The sequence below is a fragment of the Drosophila takahashii genome, chromosome 2R (genome assembly GCF_030179915.1).
Source record: "Drosophila takahashii strain IR98-3 E-12201 chromosome 2R, DtakHiC1v2, whole genome shotgun sequence".
In the NCBI taxonomy this organism is placed as follows: Eukaryota; Metazoa; Arthropoda; class Insecta; order Diptera; family Drosophilidae; genus Drosophila; species Drosophila takahashii.
The window spans coordinates 27934171-27948681 of record NC_091679.1 but is presented as its reverse complement, the minus strand read 5'-3'; the positions used below and the strand labels follow the sequence as shown (position 1 = coordinate 27948681).

The window sequence follows — 14511 nt, the reverse complement described above, 5'->3', positions numbered from 1 at the left end:
TATTTTTAAAGAATTTCAGTTACAAATAATATAATACATTTTGTGTTCTCAAACAAAAAAAAAACGAATTAGTTTTGGTGTATACTTTCCAGTTTATTTGTTTAAAACGTTTATAACTTAACCAATAAATCTAAATAGTGTGCTCAAAAAGATAAATGTATTTTAACATTGCATGCAGTTCGGGCTATAGCCTAAATAAAATCCACAAATTAAAGCTAATTTCGTAAAGGTCTCAAAACATCAGTTTACTGTAGAGTATAAATGTTTTTCGTGTATATAGGTATGCATATATATAAATATGTATCGAATTTAATAGCTACAAACGTAATTATAAAGCCAAGGGCGCTGCGCCACTCGCTCCCCACAAAAAAACTAAACAGAACTTCAGCCCGCTCCGAAATGGGCAGAAATGTTTGTGGAATGTCAAATGTTAAATGACAATATTTGAAAGAAGCTTTCGAAAATTATTCGGGTTGGGGAAGTTTTGCGGCACATACAAACATAAGTCGTATTTAACATTAACATTACATTAAACAATAAATAAACACTTTTCACTTGACTGGGTTGCGGATGCGGGAAGTGGGTTGCTTGCTTGCTTGCTGGGATTGGGTTGATTGGATTGAATTCAATTGGTGCAGGGTGGCGCAAACTCTTTACACAGCCAGGCGGGTTCGTTTCATTTTTCATCTCATTATTATTATTTTTTTCTTGCTTTTAGACATTTTCACACGTCTACTGGCTGACAGCGCTCGTCTTCTTCTTTTTAGCGTATTTTACCTGATTGGACCAGTCACCCGTTGGCACGGTGGCGCGATAGAACTTTGAGCTTGTCTTGTTAAAGATCGGCAGCAATTCGTTGGCCTCGTCGGACAAAGCCTGAAAAAGAATAAAGTTTTAATAGGGAACATTTACATAAATTAGTTTTAGTAGCTAAATAAATAAATTGTTTGAGTTTTATGGACTAAGTACAGACAATATTACGCCAACACTAAATCAAAAATAATTTGTAGGTTTTAAAATTGAAATATAACATTTTCAAAGGAATATATAACATCGAGACAATTATAAAATCTTACAAGAAACTAGGTGATAACATTAAGTGTTTATCAATAGATAAATGAACAGCATATAAGGCTACAACATACTCTCCAACCCACCTTCAGATAGATAATCGCATCGGTGCCGAATCCCTCGCAGGAAAGCAGCACAATGTCACCGTGAAAATAGCGGGCGTAGAGCCTTGAGATCGGCAGACCATATCCATAGCCTGCTAAAGGCACCGTGTGCAGATCCGATTTCGAGGGCTGCGGCGCTGTGCTGTACATGTACTTGAAAAGCTGATCGGTCTGAGAGCGGGGAATGCCGCCACCCTGGTCAGAAATCTTCACGCAGATGTCCTCCTTGCCCTTGCAAATGGCCACCTTCAGGGGAGGCAATGTGTCGTTGTTGTCATGGCCATGGTGCTCCACCACCGCTCGCATGGAGTTCTTGAAGAGCTCGAAAAGCATGTAGTAGAGATGCGAGGGCACGTACACCGTACGGATGGGCAGGTTGTCACCGGGCTCGCTGCTGTGCTGCTGGATCTCCATCTCCGGACTGGTCAGGTAGTACTGATCGCACAGAAAGCGGGCGTTCTCGTACGCATCGCGAACCACATCCGAGAGATCACAGGCGGGATCCAGACACCCAATGTGGCGACCACCCGCATGGGGATTTGCTCCAAAGAGAAGGGCTTTTAAAGGAAAGGAAGAACATAATTAGTAAATTATATATTTTGCAGGAAAAATACATCTTCTACTTACTGTGCTGGTTGATCAGCATTCGAATGCTGATCCGTGACATGTACAGCCTGTCGAGAAAGTACTGAATGGAGCTCTCGGTGGGCGCATCCACCTGGCCGCCCTCGTTCTCCTTCATTTCGATCACGCCCTGAGCCATCGTTTGCACCACATCGTTGTGCCGATTTCTAATGAGATCCAAATCGGCCACAAATCTGAAAGATACAAGAAATGTCTCAGTTAAGTAGGGATCTCTTCGAAATCGTAAGACTTACTTTTGCAGGTTGTCGTGCGTTGGTTCGGCTTTCTCGTACACAAGGACATCTTCGAAACTTTTGACATACCAGGAGCTCACTTCGCTTACAGATCTTGTGTGCAACAGATTGTCCGGCAGAAGGGCGATCTCCTTCATGATATTCGCCAGTCGAACGGGGAGCTCCTTGCGCAGAAATATATACGATTTTTTTTCGCAGGCATTTTGACCTGTTTAAAAATATGAAGAGGGAATTAAGAATGTTAAATTTTGTTTAATAAAAGGAATTTTCTGTCTTGGTGGGTTAACCACAAGATTAACACATTTAAAACTTTTCAATTCGTGGTAACATTTTGGTAGTATGCTAAAATAACCCGTTTAAATAAGTGGAACGAAGATACTTATAATAGCAAATTAAAAATAAATTTAAATAGCGTCCAAGTCTATAGAATGAACTAGTTTTATAAACGTCAAAGAATGAAGATAATTTGGTAAACAAAGTTATCTACAAAAGTTCGATTTTATTATCAGGCGTGCGACGTAAGATCGAATCAATTTCTTCAAATACGGTTCTTTTCAGTTATTTCTATGTATTTGTCTGGTGCTCTAGATTATTTCAAATATTTTCCCGGGCGGCTTATCAATGCAGCTATGAAGCATCCAGCGATCATGAGCTCACGAGTGAAAACCTCATGGGGACTAACAACCCAGTTAGAATAAACAACCTTGTCGTACACAAAAGAAAACAATTCTGGAGCCCACATAAATTCAATTGGATTAATTATCAAGAGAGCCCAAAAGTACTTGAGCTAAATACATGTCTGAATTTGGTGTGTTTGTATGTTCGTACAGCATATGTCTGTACTTTTTTGTTATAAACAAGCTAAGTTCAAAGCTCCTCGGGCAAATGTGAAATAAATCAACCGCAAAAAACTTTGCCCTCGTCAAGCTTTTGAATATGCCTTTGTGTCTGTTATTTTGTTGGTTGTTTTGTATTTGCTTTTGATTCTCTTAGTGTATGTATGTGTTTGGGTTATTTTTTTTTCTGTTTGTTTGTCGACAGTCAACAGTTTCGTAACAAAGAGAAAATCAAGAAACTGGCGTTCGCAGTGATCGGCCTTATCGATTGGGGCCTTGACCAGCCGGCAAAATAGACACGCCTTCTTTTTCAGCAATTGTTTTTTGCCAAAAATGAATGGCGATAATAATCATTAGGGGTTCGAGAAATTCGCCATGGTTTATAAAAATTCCAGACACAACGCAAAAACAAACTAGATATGTATGTACATATATAGACGTGGCTATAGCGAATAAATTACACTCATAGAAATTTTTACCCTAAATCGCCCTAAAAAACTGACTTTTCGCCCGTGGATTTAGAAAATCGCCCATAAATCGTATCCGCTGGCGATTCGCCCGTGTATTTAGAAAAATTTTCTAAAAAATCCCGATGGAAATTTGGTTTAATTTAGGGTGATTTTTCTTGAAATAAGAAATATTTTCCTGTTTTTAGGGTGATTTGCCCTAATTTTAAGGTGTATTTTTCTAAAATTAAGGGCGAATTTTCTGTTTTTATAGGCAAATGCCCTAAAAAATTATGCAAATTAAAAAAAATCGTGTTTGAGCATGCTTAACTGAATTTGGGAAGCATGAATTTTAGTCGTGTATATTCTGGGAACTGGGACTGCTTTAATTAAACAACACCGACGGAGGAGACCGTTGCATATTATTGTATTGGTGTGTAGCTTATATGGGAGCTGCGTTAGGAGGGGGCCCGATCTATACAACACAGCCGTTAGAACTGAAAAATCATGTTTGTAAACGAATTAGGGAAATAAATATGAGGAGAAAAAACAACTTACTTTTTTTGGTCATTGCGAGAATCGAACCCACGACCTCTCGGTTTAGAGTCTAACGTCCTACCGCTGCACCACAGACCCATCGCGCAAGACAACGAACAAACCCTGCATACATCTTATTTTCCTGAGGTCTACGTTATAATTTGACTAAAGGCAACTAAACCAAATATTTTTTTCCTGACGACTGTGACAATTAGTCCCGTTTTCTTGCCAGCAAACACAAAGTATGCTTTTAACTCAGAACTCCCATACGTTTTTAAGGTTTAAAGACTACTTTAATTTAAAATTCGGACGAAAAAATGTCCTTAGTATTATAACGTTTACAAAAAAAAAAAAAAACATAAAAATCAAGTTGAATCACACAGGGTTCGAACCCACAACCCCACGACCTTAGTCCTCATATAGCAAAGTTGAAAGCGCAAGTGATTAGACCGCTGGGCTACCGAATTTCACACTTTTGGAGTGATTTTTAAGGCGAATCGCCCTTGTATTTAGAAAAATTTTAGAAAAAAAATTAGGGCAATTCGCCGTTGGATTTAGAAAAGGTCAAAACGAAGCAAATCGAAAAAAATCGCCCTAAATATTAGAAAAATAGAAAAATTAACCCTAAAAATATTTTTTTATGGTCACCTGCCTTAAATTTATGGCAAATTTGTCGTGAAAATAGAAAATTTTTCTCAGTTTAAAGGCGAAAAATTTTTTAGGGCGATTTTCTAAAATGTAGAAAATTATTTTTATGAGTGTAGGCTGGAACCGCTTTATGAGTCAATTGTAACGAATTGGCCAAACAAAACAGAATCAATAAAACGAGTTATAAAGGCAGGCAAAAAATACGGAAAGAGAGGCGATAACCTGATGATTTTGCTTATAAGAACCTGCCAGAAAACGATCGAAAAGGCGAGAGATCTGAGTTTTGAGATATGGATATGGAGAGTGCGAGATAAACGCCCCCCTATACACGAGCTTCTGCCCGCTCACACCCCAAAAGTCCCTAGCGGATGACCTCAAAACAAAGCTTTTAATGCTTTGTTTTTGTTTACTTGTTTGCCATTTTAGACTCCCCCCTTTTTCCCTATCTCTCTCTCTCCGGCAATTCGCTTGTTTTGATTGTAGTTGAAAAAAAAAATATAGAAAAAACCTCCAGACTCGATCGGCCTGTCAGCTTTATACATACAAATGTCGTCTGGCACTCCACAAAATGTAGACTTTGATGCATTGCCTCTTCGCCTGATAAGTCTCACCCTCGCATTAATCGGCGATAAATTCGCAAAGGCGTTAAGTGGCTTAATCATAAGTGCTATATGCATTTAGATAATTGCCCTACCATAAAAAAAGGAAGTTGGGCTGATGGGCTTAGAAATTAAAAAGGTATTTTAAAAGCAAAGATAATGAGGAAAGAACATGAACTAATTATTTGGTAATAACATTTTGAACTGGTAACTCTTTAAACTTATAAAGCTCTCATAGCAAAAATAAAATATTGGTAAAATAATATACCTACCTAATCATTAAATATTTATAAGTAGTATATTTTTGGAATTTATTTATTTTAAACTCGTAAAGCTCTCATAACAAAAATAATAAAATATTGGTAATATACCTCGTAATTAAACGGTAATATTTTATTTTTTTGCAATTTATTTTGACATTGTTCTGCCTCTTTTAAACCTAAATAGTTAGTTTAAAAAATTATTAAAACCCTTGAATATTAGGCTTTATGTAACAAGAAGTTAGCGGCTAATGGGCGAAAAACTGTTGCGTGTTGTAGTCGTGAAATTGAAAACTAGTCACCGCACGAATTCAATACTAGAGCGTAGAATCGAAAATGAGCTGCGGTTTCAATTCAATCCTCATTATCAGCTTGGGCCATTCAATTGGCGATACACAGGGTAATTTAGTCGTCAATGGCGCATTAAATAATTTACAACGCATGGCACGCAATCAGCTGAGGGCGCTAAGAAATGCAATTTCTGCAAACGACTCTATTCCGCCAATGCAGTTACATTAGAAAGGGGAAAATTGCATCCTATATATAGAACCGCTGACGTCACAGCTGGCCCCTCCTCCAAAACCATGACTGACCATCCCCCTTTTTCTGTAAAACAGCTGTTTTCGAGAGCACGGTAATCGCACTCTTCTATTGCATCAGCCCCACTTATTGGCCACCCAATTTATGAGAATTTCTCTCAGTCTTTCGAATATGTAGCTAGGTATATTTGACTCACATTCGCCCTGTGACAAAAATACGGCGCGTGTGAAGCGGTCGGACGTCTTTATTATCGCCGGGGGTGCTCACTCTTTTTCTGGCCTTTCGTTTCTGTTTTGCCTTTATTTCGGCCAACTGTTGACGTCTGCTGTTTTTCGTTTCTTTCCTAAAGAGGTTCCAAAGTTCAGTTTTGATTTGTGGGTGAAATGAGGTGACAGCATCCTGGACTTTGTTCGATATGGTCACGGTGATCTGTACCATCCATCCATCCAAAATGCTTCCATTATACAATACACTCTTGAATTGTCAGACACTGCGTTTCCATCTTCCCTCTTTCCCCAGCTGAATAATTAGGTCTCTTTGTCACAAGGAAAATTGGCACATGATCAAACTCATCATCAATTCCAAATTGGACTCCCGATACACAAATGCCGTATATATTTGATATTTTCCATTGATATAAAAACTTGGCCTTCAGATATTTGTTTCAAAATATTATGAATTCCGCCTTAATAATATAGGTATTGTGGGGCGCCCTCGAAAAATACTATAGACTAGACTGTATAAATGGGGGACCGTCACTCAGGCGCGAGTTTTAGAACCTCGTTTCGATTTCTTACACTTCGCTTACTTAGCCTACAAAGCGCTAATCGATGGTTAACCTGAATCATCATATAGTCGCGTGCATGATAATATATTAACAATGTTCCAATTCAATAACAAGCCGCACTCCATAGATATAAACATAATTACTCCAAGTTTATGGACCCCCACAAACACCAGAAAAACACAATTAAGTGCCCCGGGTACAGTTGGGGGCAAAACAAAAGCGAAAACCAACCTTATCTACAGACCGACATCAAAGTTCAAGTATAGGCAGGTATATATTAGTTATTTATTTGGTCAGTTCGACGAGGGGTTGGCGAATTGGGTGGCTATAAAAGCTTGTAAACTAATTCCGTTCTTTTGTAGCTCATAAACAAAGCCCCAGACTGCTTAAAAAAGAACACAGCAACGCACTAGCGCCCTTAAAAGGGATAGAAAACCTGCAACAAAGCCTGTTGTTTGGATCTAAATTTAGATGATAATAGCTCAGCCTCCGGAGGGCAACCTTTCCTACATTTTCCCCTGCTTTTTTCCAGCCGAGCTGCTTGGCCTGGCTTTTATTTCTGCTCACGTCAGTTGACAGTTTTTCAACAAGAATGCCCTAGAAGTTTACACTCAAGTCTGCTTGTTGCACGGGAAAAAATTTATTATTTTCATGATATACAGAAATGGAAAAGAGGTTTCAAATTAGTAAAGTTGTATGTAAGAAAGGCCTAGATCTTTGGGCATTTGAATTTTGGACTTAAGCTTCAAAGGTTTGAGAGATTTGTATTTTTGTATTCTTTTTAAAGATATAAAAAATACTTCCACAATAATAATGTCCTATTTCTATCTAACTATTTAATGGCTTTGTTTAAAAGAAGATATACTTTGTACGATAGATTAAAAATTCTTTTAAGAACAATTGGAAATTATAATTATACTATAATTTTTCGGTGCACTAAATCCACTCATTTCGAGTGTTGCATGTTTCGTTATTGGGGCAGGTTGAAGCCCTGGATTTCGGGATATTCTATGGGGGTTGTGGGCCTGACATTGAAACGTCATTGAAGGCCACGTGCCGGCTGTCGGCGCCCAATGAAGTGTGGGCGGAAAGAACGCTTTCCTCGCCCCATCCTCATGTTTCATTGTCGAAACTTGTTTATGAATTCAAACAGGGCCATCTCATAAACGGGTTGAGTTGTTCTAACTTCCGTTTTTGCAACAGGCGGTTGAATGGGAAGCAAAATAGGAAAAAAAAAATAAAAACACGCGGGGGGTCGAGGAAAAGCCAAAGCTAAGCTGAATTGAACTGTGCATTCAATTGTTTATACTGCCAGTCTGTGTCAGCTGCCTTTTTGCCTCTCTGTCTCGCTCACAGCCCACAGTTCGCCGGGCACAAAATAATTTAAATGCAAATGCTTAATTGACAATTCAATGAAACGAAATTGGCTATTAGATAACGGGAATTTTGCGCAGTTTAGCAGTTTAGAGAGATCGGGTTTTTGTAAATTATAAACGAAATTTTAGACTAAAAGGAGATTCTTATTATTTTTCTACATTACACTGTGCAGCATTTTTAGTGCTTTTTAAATTTACCTCGATGGATGCTATATTTTTGGATTCGTTACGAATTCCCAAGTTAAACTGCGTTTTCCTAAAAGTTCCCCGACGCAAGGATTCTTAGCAAAAGGACCTCAAAGTTCGAAAAATGCTGAAATTGGCCAACTTTGCGGAGCTCTCAGAGGCAAATGGATGCATGGTTTGATTCTATGTTAAAGTTTTTTAAAAGATACACCCTTTATCTTTTAAACCCTATACTTAAAAAATTTTTAAGTTTTTTTTTAAGGCAGAAACAAAGTCTAGAAAACATAGTCAAAAAACATAAAAGTATACAGCTGCGGTCAAAATGGTAGTAGTGTTGCCGCCCTGTGTATTTAAAAGTTTGTTGTTGTAATTGATCTTTTCCTGGTAATATTGTATTGATTATAATTTTACTATTAGACTAATTGGATAAGATAAGATAAGATAAGATAAATTACAACATCAAACTTTTAAAAACACAAGGCGGCGACACTGCTACTATTTTGACCGCAGCTGTATGTTTTTCAGTTTTTTGACTATGTTTTTTGGAATTTATTTCTGCCTTAAAAAAAATCCTAAAATTATTTTATGTATGGGGTTTGAAAGATAAAGGGTGTATCTTTTAAAAAACTTTAACTTCGAACCAAGCCATGCATCCATTTGCCTCTGAAAGCTCCGCAAAGTTGGTCAATTACAGCATTTTTCGAACTTTGAGGTCCTTTTGCTAAGAATCCTTGCGTCGGGGAACTTTTAGTAAAACGCAGTTTAACTTGGGAATTCGTAACGAATCCAAAAATATAGCATTCATCGAGGTTCATTTTTGATGCTGCATAGTGTTATTAATTGCGCAACAGTACCTATTATATTTCATATCTGTAATAAGTGATCCATAATAATCCAGTTACAAATTATTGCTGATAGTTTTTAGAATATTTTAAATAAACCTCATAATGCTCAAAAACTTTGAATCACTAACATCTATGAATATCTTTTTTTCCATTTAAGGAATAACTTTCCAAATAAATATAATTTACATTTTATAATTTTAAAACGTAAAAAATGAATAATTTTGTGGTTCTTAGAGAACATACATATAAGAAGGTCTTACTAGCAGTAGTCTAATCTCTATAATCTCTAAGATCCCATGATTATCAGATTTATTGGATTACTCAACAGGGGTTTGATAAGATCGTTTAATACTGAACAGCTAGGATTCAAGAGAAAGTAATTACTCACCGAAGTCCATAAACTGCTTTAACGAGAGTGGAGTAGGGGAGTAAAGGGAGTAAAAGTCGAGCATTTTCGCCAAACTTGCCATCGACGAGGAGGCGGCGGAGAATCGGACTGGAAACAGGCGCATTTTGGCTTTGGTTTTCTGGTTCGCGGGGGATTACGTTGCTGATTACGTTTGCCGGTCTCTGCGGGCCTTTATCTTTAACAACTTTGTTTGCCACTTCAGGTTTACTTAAACTTTAAATTATTTTGCGGTGAAGAAGAAGAGTTTGCCGGTGTCCTTTCGCTCACCTTCGCTTTTATCGCTCTCCACGTCTCTCTCTCTCTCTTCGCAGGACGTTGACCGCGCTCTCGCTTTCTTTAGAAGAAGTTGTGGAGGCGGAGGGGGGGAAACGAAGAGCGGTAGAAACAGCTGGCAACGTCTAGAAAAACTTGAAAACTCTGGCAGTGGGCTCAATAAATCAATGGAGCGTTCTTAGTGTTAACCATACAAAAGTGGTAGCAAAAATATACAAGGTATTTTCGTTGTTTTTTCTTCGTGTTAGCTCTGCTCCTTGTTGTTGTTGATTTTGCGATGAAAGGCGGGGGCGGCGGTGCGCTGACTCTTCCTCTTCTCCTGGTGCGCCATAAACGTAGCTGATTTGTACGGTATTTGCTGTGTTTTGTGCTCTTTTGTCTCGCGATTTCAGCTGCAGTTCTTCATGCGATTAATTGTTCTCGGTTTTATTATTGTACGAACGGTGTGTTCGACGCGAACGGTTGGGATTTCTGATTGGGAATGCGAATTCCGATTGAGAGCGCGGCCTCCAGAGCGCGCTGGATTCTCAAACAGTGTTGCCAGATGAAAATTTTGCTTTCCCCTAAAAAATCTCACACTCGATATTTCCAAAATCGATAGTCGATATTGAAAAGGGCTGCCGAAAACCATCGGCAATAAATGTTAGGGGGATTCCCTAAACTGTTGAATTGCTGAATTATTGAAAATTCAACAAAAAATTTCAGCAATTAAGGGAACGACTTAAAATGGTTCCTGTTGAATTTTCAAACAGCTGTTATTTGTTGAAAAGTTTCACGGAACTTAAAGCATGTAAAGCATGATTTATTATTGCTAGTTACTGTCTAAAAGTGTTACCAAGGTAAAAAAAACCACAAATATGCTTTCTAAGTTGATTTTAAAATAAATAATGCGTACTGGTGATACTAAAATGTTACAGAGTTCCCACGACTTTAAAAAAAAGGTGACAACTCTGGCTTTTCAGCAATTCAACAAAATTTTCAGCAGCCCCGAGGCTGATGAATTGCTGAAAGTTCTGAAAGTTGACTTTGTATGGAACAGCTGATTAACAGCTGACCAAAATTCAACAATTCAGCAATTCAACAGTTTAGGGAATCCCCCTGTTCCATTTCTATTCTATTTGTTTGAAAACAAATAACAAATGCTCATTTCCACACCATCTTGCGGTAGAGCAACATGGCGCGTTTTTTTTCGTATTTCGCCCTTATGCCCTTTGCTCATTATGGACGCGTCGCGTTTGCATCCATTTACCGTTTAACGCGCCCAAATCCCATACAAAACTTGTTGGCGAGGGGCGAGAAGGGGAGGGTGGAAAATTCTCGCGTTACAGGGCTGGAAAGTGAAATTTGTGGTATTTTTAAGCAGTATTAACCAGGCATAAACATTTTCTGGACCCGAAACTGATAAAAGGCTGATAAGAAGCGGGAAATATTAAAACCATTTATTGTTGATATTTACATGAACTTTATTTCGTATAGATTGGTATTTGATATATCATATATGCCAAATGATCTGGCAATAATTCAGTATTCCGAGGATAATCCAAGCGCATAAAGGGCAGTAGCAGTTCGTTTATCCAATGGAATGGCCCGGCTAGGAAGGATCGGAAGCGAAATATTGGTCGTTGCAGCGCAGCCACATGGGCTTCCCCGTCTCCATGATCATGACGTTTGCTTTGCGTGCGCCATTCGTCCATTAAGGCGACCTCCTGGTTAGACCGTAGATGGCCATTCCATATTCAAATGACACACGTTGACAGGCGACTGCTGAAAAGGGCACATCTTCCTCTTTCTTGCGCACAATGTCCTTGTAGGCGTTTCTGCCCCGTATCAGATTCTGTTCAGTGACGTGCCGCCGCAGAAGCTACTGCTGTCGCGGGTCGTGTCAAAGAATTATTTAAATGACTGATCAGATCTATATATATGAACGCCTTCTGCAGCAGATCCTTTTGCTTTCTGCGGTAATAAATGATCAAGCAGCGTAACGTGGGATGTTGTTGCTTTCATCATTGCAGCAATGTTTCCACGCTGTTCAAATGCTGTTCTGCGATTGCAATTATCAATAACAAATTATTTAAAATCAATGTTTACTTCAGCTCGCAAATGACAATATCAAAACAGCTGTTTTCAGACGCGTTTGCCAATGGAAACACCTCACGTCCGCCTATCGCGTTGCCAATCGAAAATACACAAAAATACCGAAAAAACCGCATAGTGGAAAAATGCCTTTAAATTTAAAAATATGTACCTTAGAAAAATGTAATATTATCTTATGACTAACAGAGTTTTATTATTAAATTTCATTACCGACATCGAATCCTCTCCGCGACAAGTCCTCTAGTTAAATTTTAAAACATTTTTTTTTATTACTTTGGTAAAAATTTTTAAAGTGCATTTTTTTTAATTTTTAAAACCCCTAATCAATTTTTATACCCTTGCAGAGGGTATTATGATTTCAGTCAGAAGTTTGCAACGCAGTGAAGGAGACGTTTCCGACCCCATAAAGTATATATATTCTTGATCAGCATCACTAGACGAGTCGATCTAGCCATGTCCGTCTGTCCGTCTGTCCGTCTGTCTGTTTCTACGCAAACTAGTCTCTCAGTTTTTGAGCTATCGGGATGAAACTTTCCCAAAAGTCTTCTTTCTATTGCAGGTAGTATATATGTCGGAACCGACCGGATCGGACAACTATATCATATAGCTCCCATAGGAAGGATCGGAAAAGAAAACGTTAAAAAATTCTAGCTTCGGTGTTTTTTGAAATATCACCTTCTACTTTTGGGGATGTTATTTTTTAAATATTTCTGAATTTCGAATTAATTATTTAAAAAATCGGACTACTATATCATATAGCTGCCATAGAAACGATCGGGAAATTAATGGAAAAGTAATAGGAAATAAATTCTAGCTTCTTTCGTTTTTATTGTATTATCTTCTACTCTAGGATATGACTCTTTTTAAATATTTCCGAATTTCAATTTTAATTTGATCAAAATCGGACGACTATATCATATAGCTGCCATAGGAACGATCGGAAAATTAATGAGATTAATGAAATTAATTGAACATTTTTGCGATTTGTTAATTAATAGGAATGATCTGCAAGGGTATTTAAGCTTCGACTGGCCGAAGCTAGCTTCCTTTCTTGTTTTATATATAAATAAATATAGCTTGTACGCTAGCCCTTCCGTCGAGAGTACTTGTGCCGGATAAACTTCCGTTTAGCTCCAACCCCCGATTTCGTTCAAACTTTCAAAATCCACGTTATTTGGGGTCCTGATTATTGGAAAAATAGTCAAACTTGGCGCAAATAACGGGATCATGGAAAATAACGGTAAAAACGGTTTTTCTTAAATATCTTCGAATATAATAACTTAATCAAATCGCGGCGAATTTTGTTTAAAAAAATATTTGCCTGCGTCTTTATAAATGATTTATATGTATTTTTTGTTAATACATTTTATTTCCGTTGTATAATTTGTATTTTATTTTGTTTTCTAAATGTTATATTTAACTACGAGAACTGAAATGCTCTTCCTAAAAAATGTAACGCCATTCTCGTGCTTAGGTAGTATCATAGCTAATACATCGAGAGACATCGATATAAATTTTGACACACCGATACAACATGAAGCTTTCGTGCGATATATCGGGCAAAATGACGCAAGTGTGCTCCATAGGTTTTTTATTTTCAAACATTGTGAAAAAATATTCTTATTTAGCGTTTTTAACGAAAATTATTAGTTTTACTATTACTCATTTATTTAATAGCTTTCATTTTTCCTAGCTAGCTTTTTGATTAAGTTATTATATTCGAAGATATTTAAGAAAAACCGTTTTTACCGTTATTTTCCATGATCCCGTTATTTGCGCCAAGTTTGACTATTTTTCCAATAATCAGGACCCCAAATAACGTGGATTTTGAAAGTTTGAACGAAATCGGGGGTTGGAGCTAAACGGAAGTTTATCGGCTTTTTTTAAGTGACAATAATCCCACAACCTGGGAACTTCGGGACCTACATCTCAGACATGGCCATATCTATGACTTCCTCCTCCAATTTCCTTTTTTTTTTAAATGGTTTTCCAGTTAAAGGAACTGCGCATTTTGGTGTTCCTTTCATTTAATCTTGACGATTTCATAGAGTAAGAAACTCACTAACTAAAGGAACAGTGCATTTTGGTGAAAATTCCATTTACTCTTGACGACCTCATAGAGTAAGAAAATTCTATTGGCATTATACAAAAATGTGGCGTGGTAGTCCGATTATTGTCAACAACATTTATAAAAATGGTTTTGAATGTAATTTTAAGATTTAGGTTTACAAGTCACCTCGTTTGACTTCAACATAGGAATCTTGAAAAGCTTTTTTTAAGTGACAATAAATTCTATTGGCATTATAAAAAAATGTGGCGTGGTAGTCCGATTATTGTCAACAAAATTTATAAAAATGGGTTTGAATGTAATTTTCAGATTCAGGTTTACAAGTCACCTCGTTTGACTTCAATAGGAATCTTGAAAAGCTTTTTTTAAGTGACAATAATGCCACAACTGGGAACTTCGGTATCTACATCTCTTTCATTAAGGGCAAAGGCGAAACTCATTTGAATCTTTTATGAATTTTATAATTTCTTTTAAAACGATTGAAATATATTTCAAGACTGCTTCTTTTGCTAGGCCCATAGGATTTAAAAATTCTCGAAAATATAAATAGATGT

The 14511-nt window shown here is 37.4% G+C and overlaps 1 protein-coding gene across 3 annotated transcripts; it reads right to left on the bottom strand.

The window, feature by feature from the left end:
- Positions 1-72: 72 nt before the first annotated feature.
- Positions 73-10309, bottom strand: Pdk (pyruvate dehydrogenase kinase). 3 transcript variants are annotated; one of them, XM_070213899.1, is made up of 6 exons: positions 9790-10309; positions 9502-9735; positions 2054-2261; positions 1803-1993; positions 1158-1732; positions 73-876 (listed from the first exon to the last, which is right to left on the bottom strand). In XM_070213899.1, exons 2-6 carry the CDS (start codon positions 9623-9625, stop codon positions 733-735), a joined length of 1242 nt encoding a protein of 413 aa, XP_070070000.1. In that variant the 5' UTR covers positions 9626-9735; positions 9790-10309; the 3' UTR covers positions 73-732. The 3 variants fall into 3 exon arrangements, with proteins under 3 accessions (XP_070070000.1, XP_017003279.2, XP_070070001.1); XM_017147790.3 differs by having other exon boundaries at positions 9502-10309; XM_070213900.1 differs by lacking the exon at positions 9502-9735.
- Between the last annotated feature and the right edge of the window lie 4202 nt (positions 10310-14511).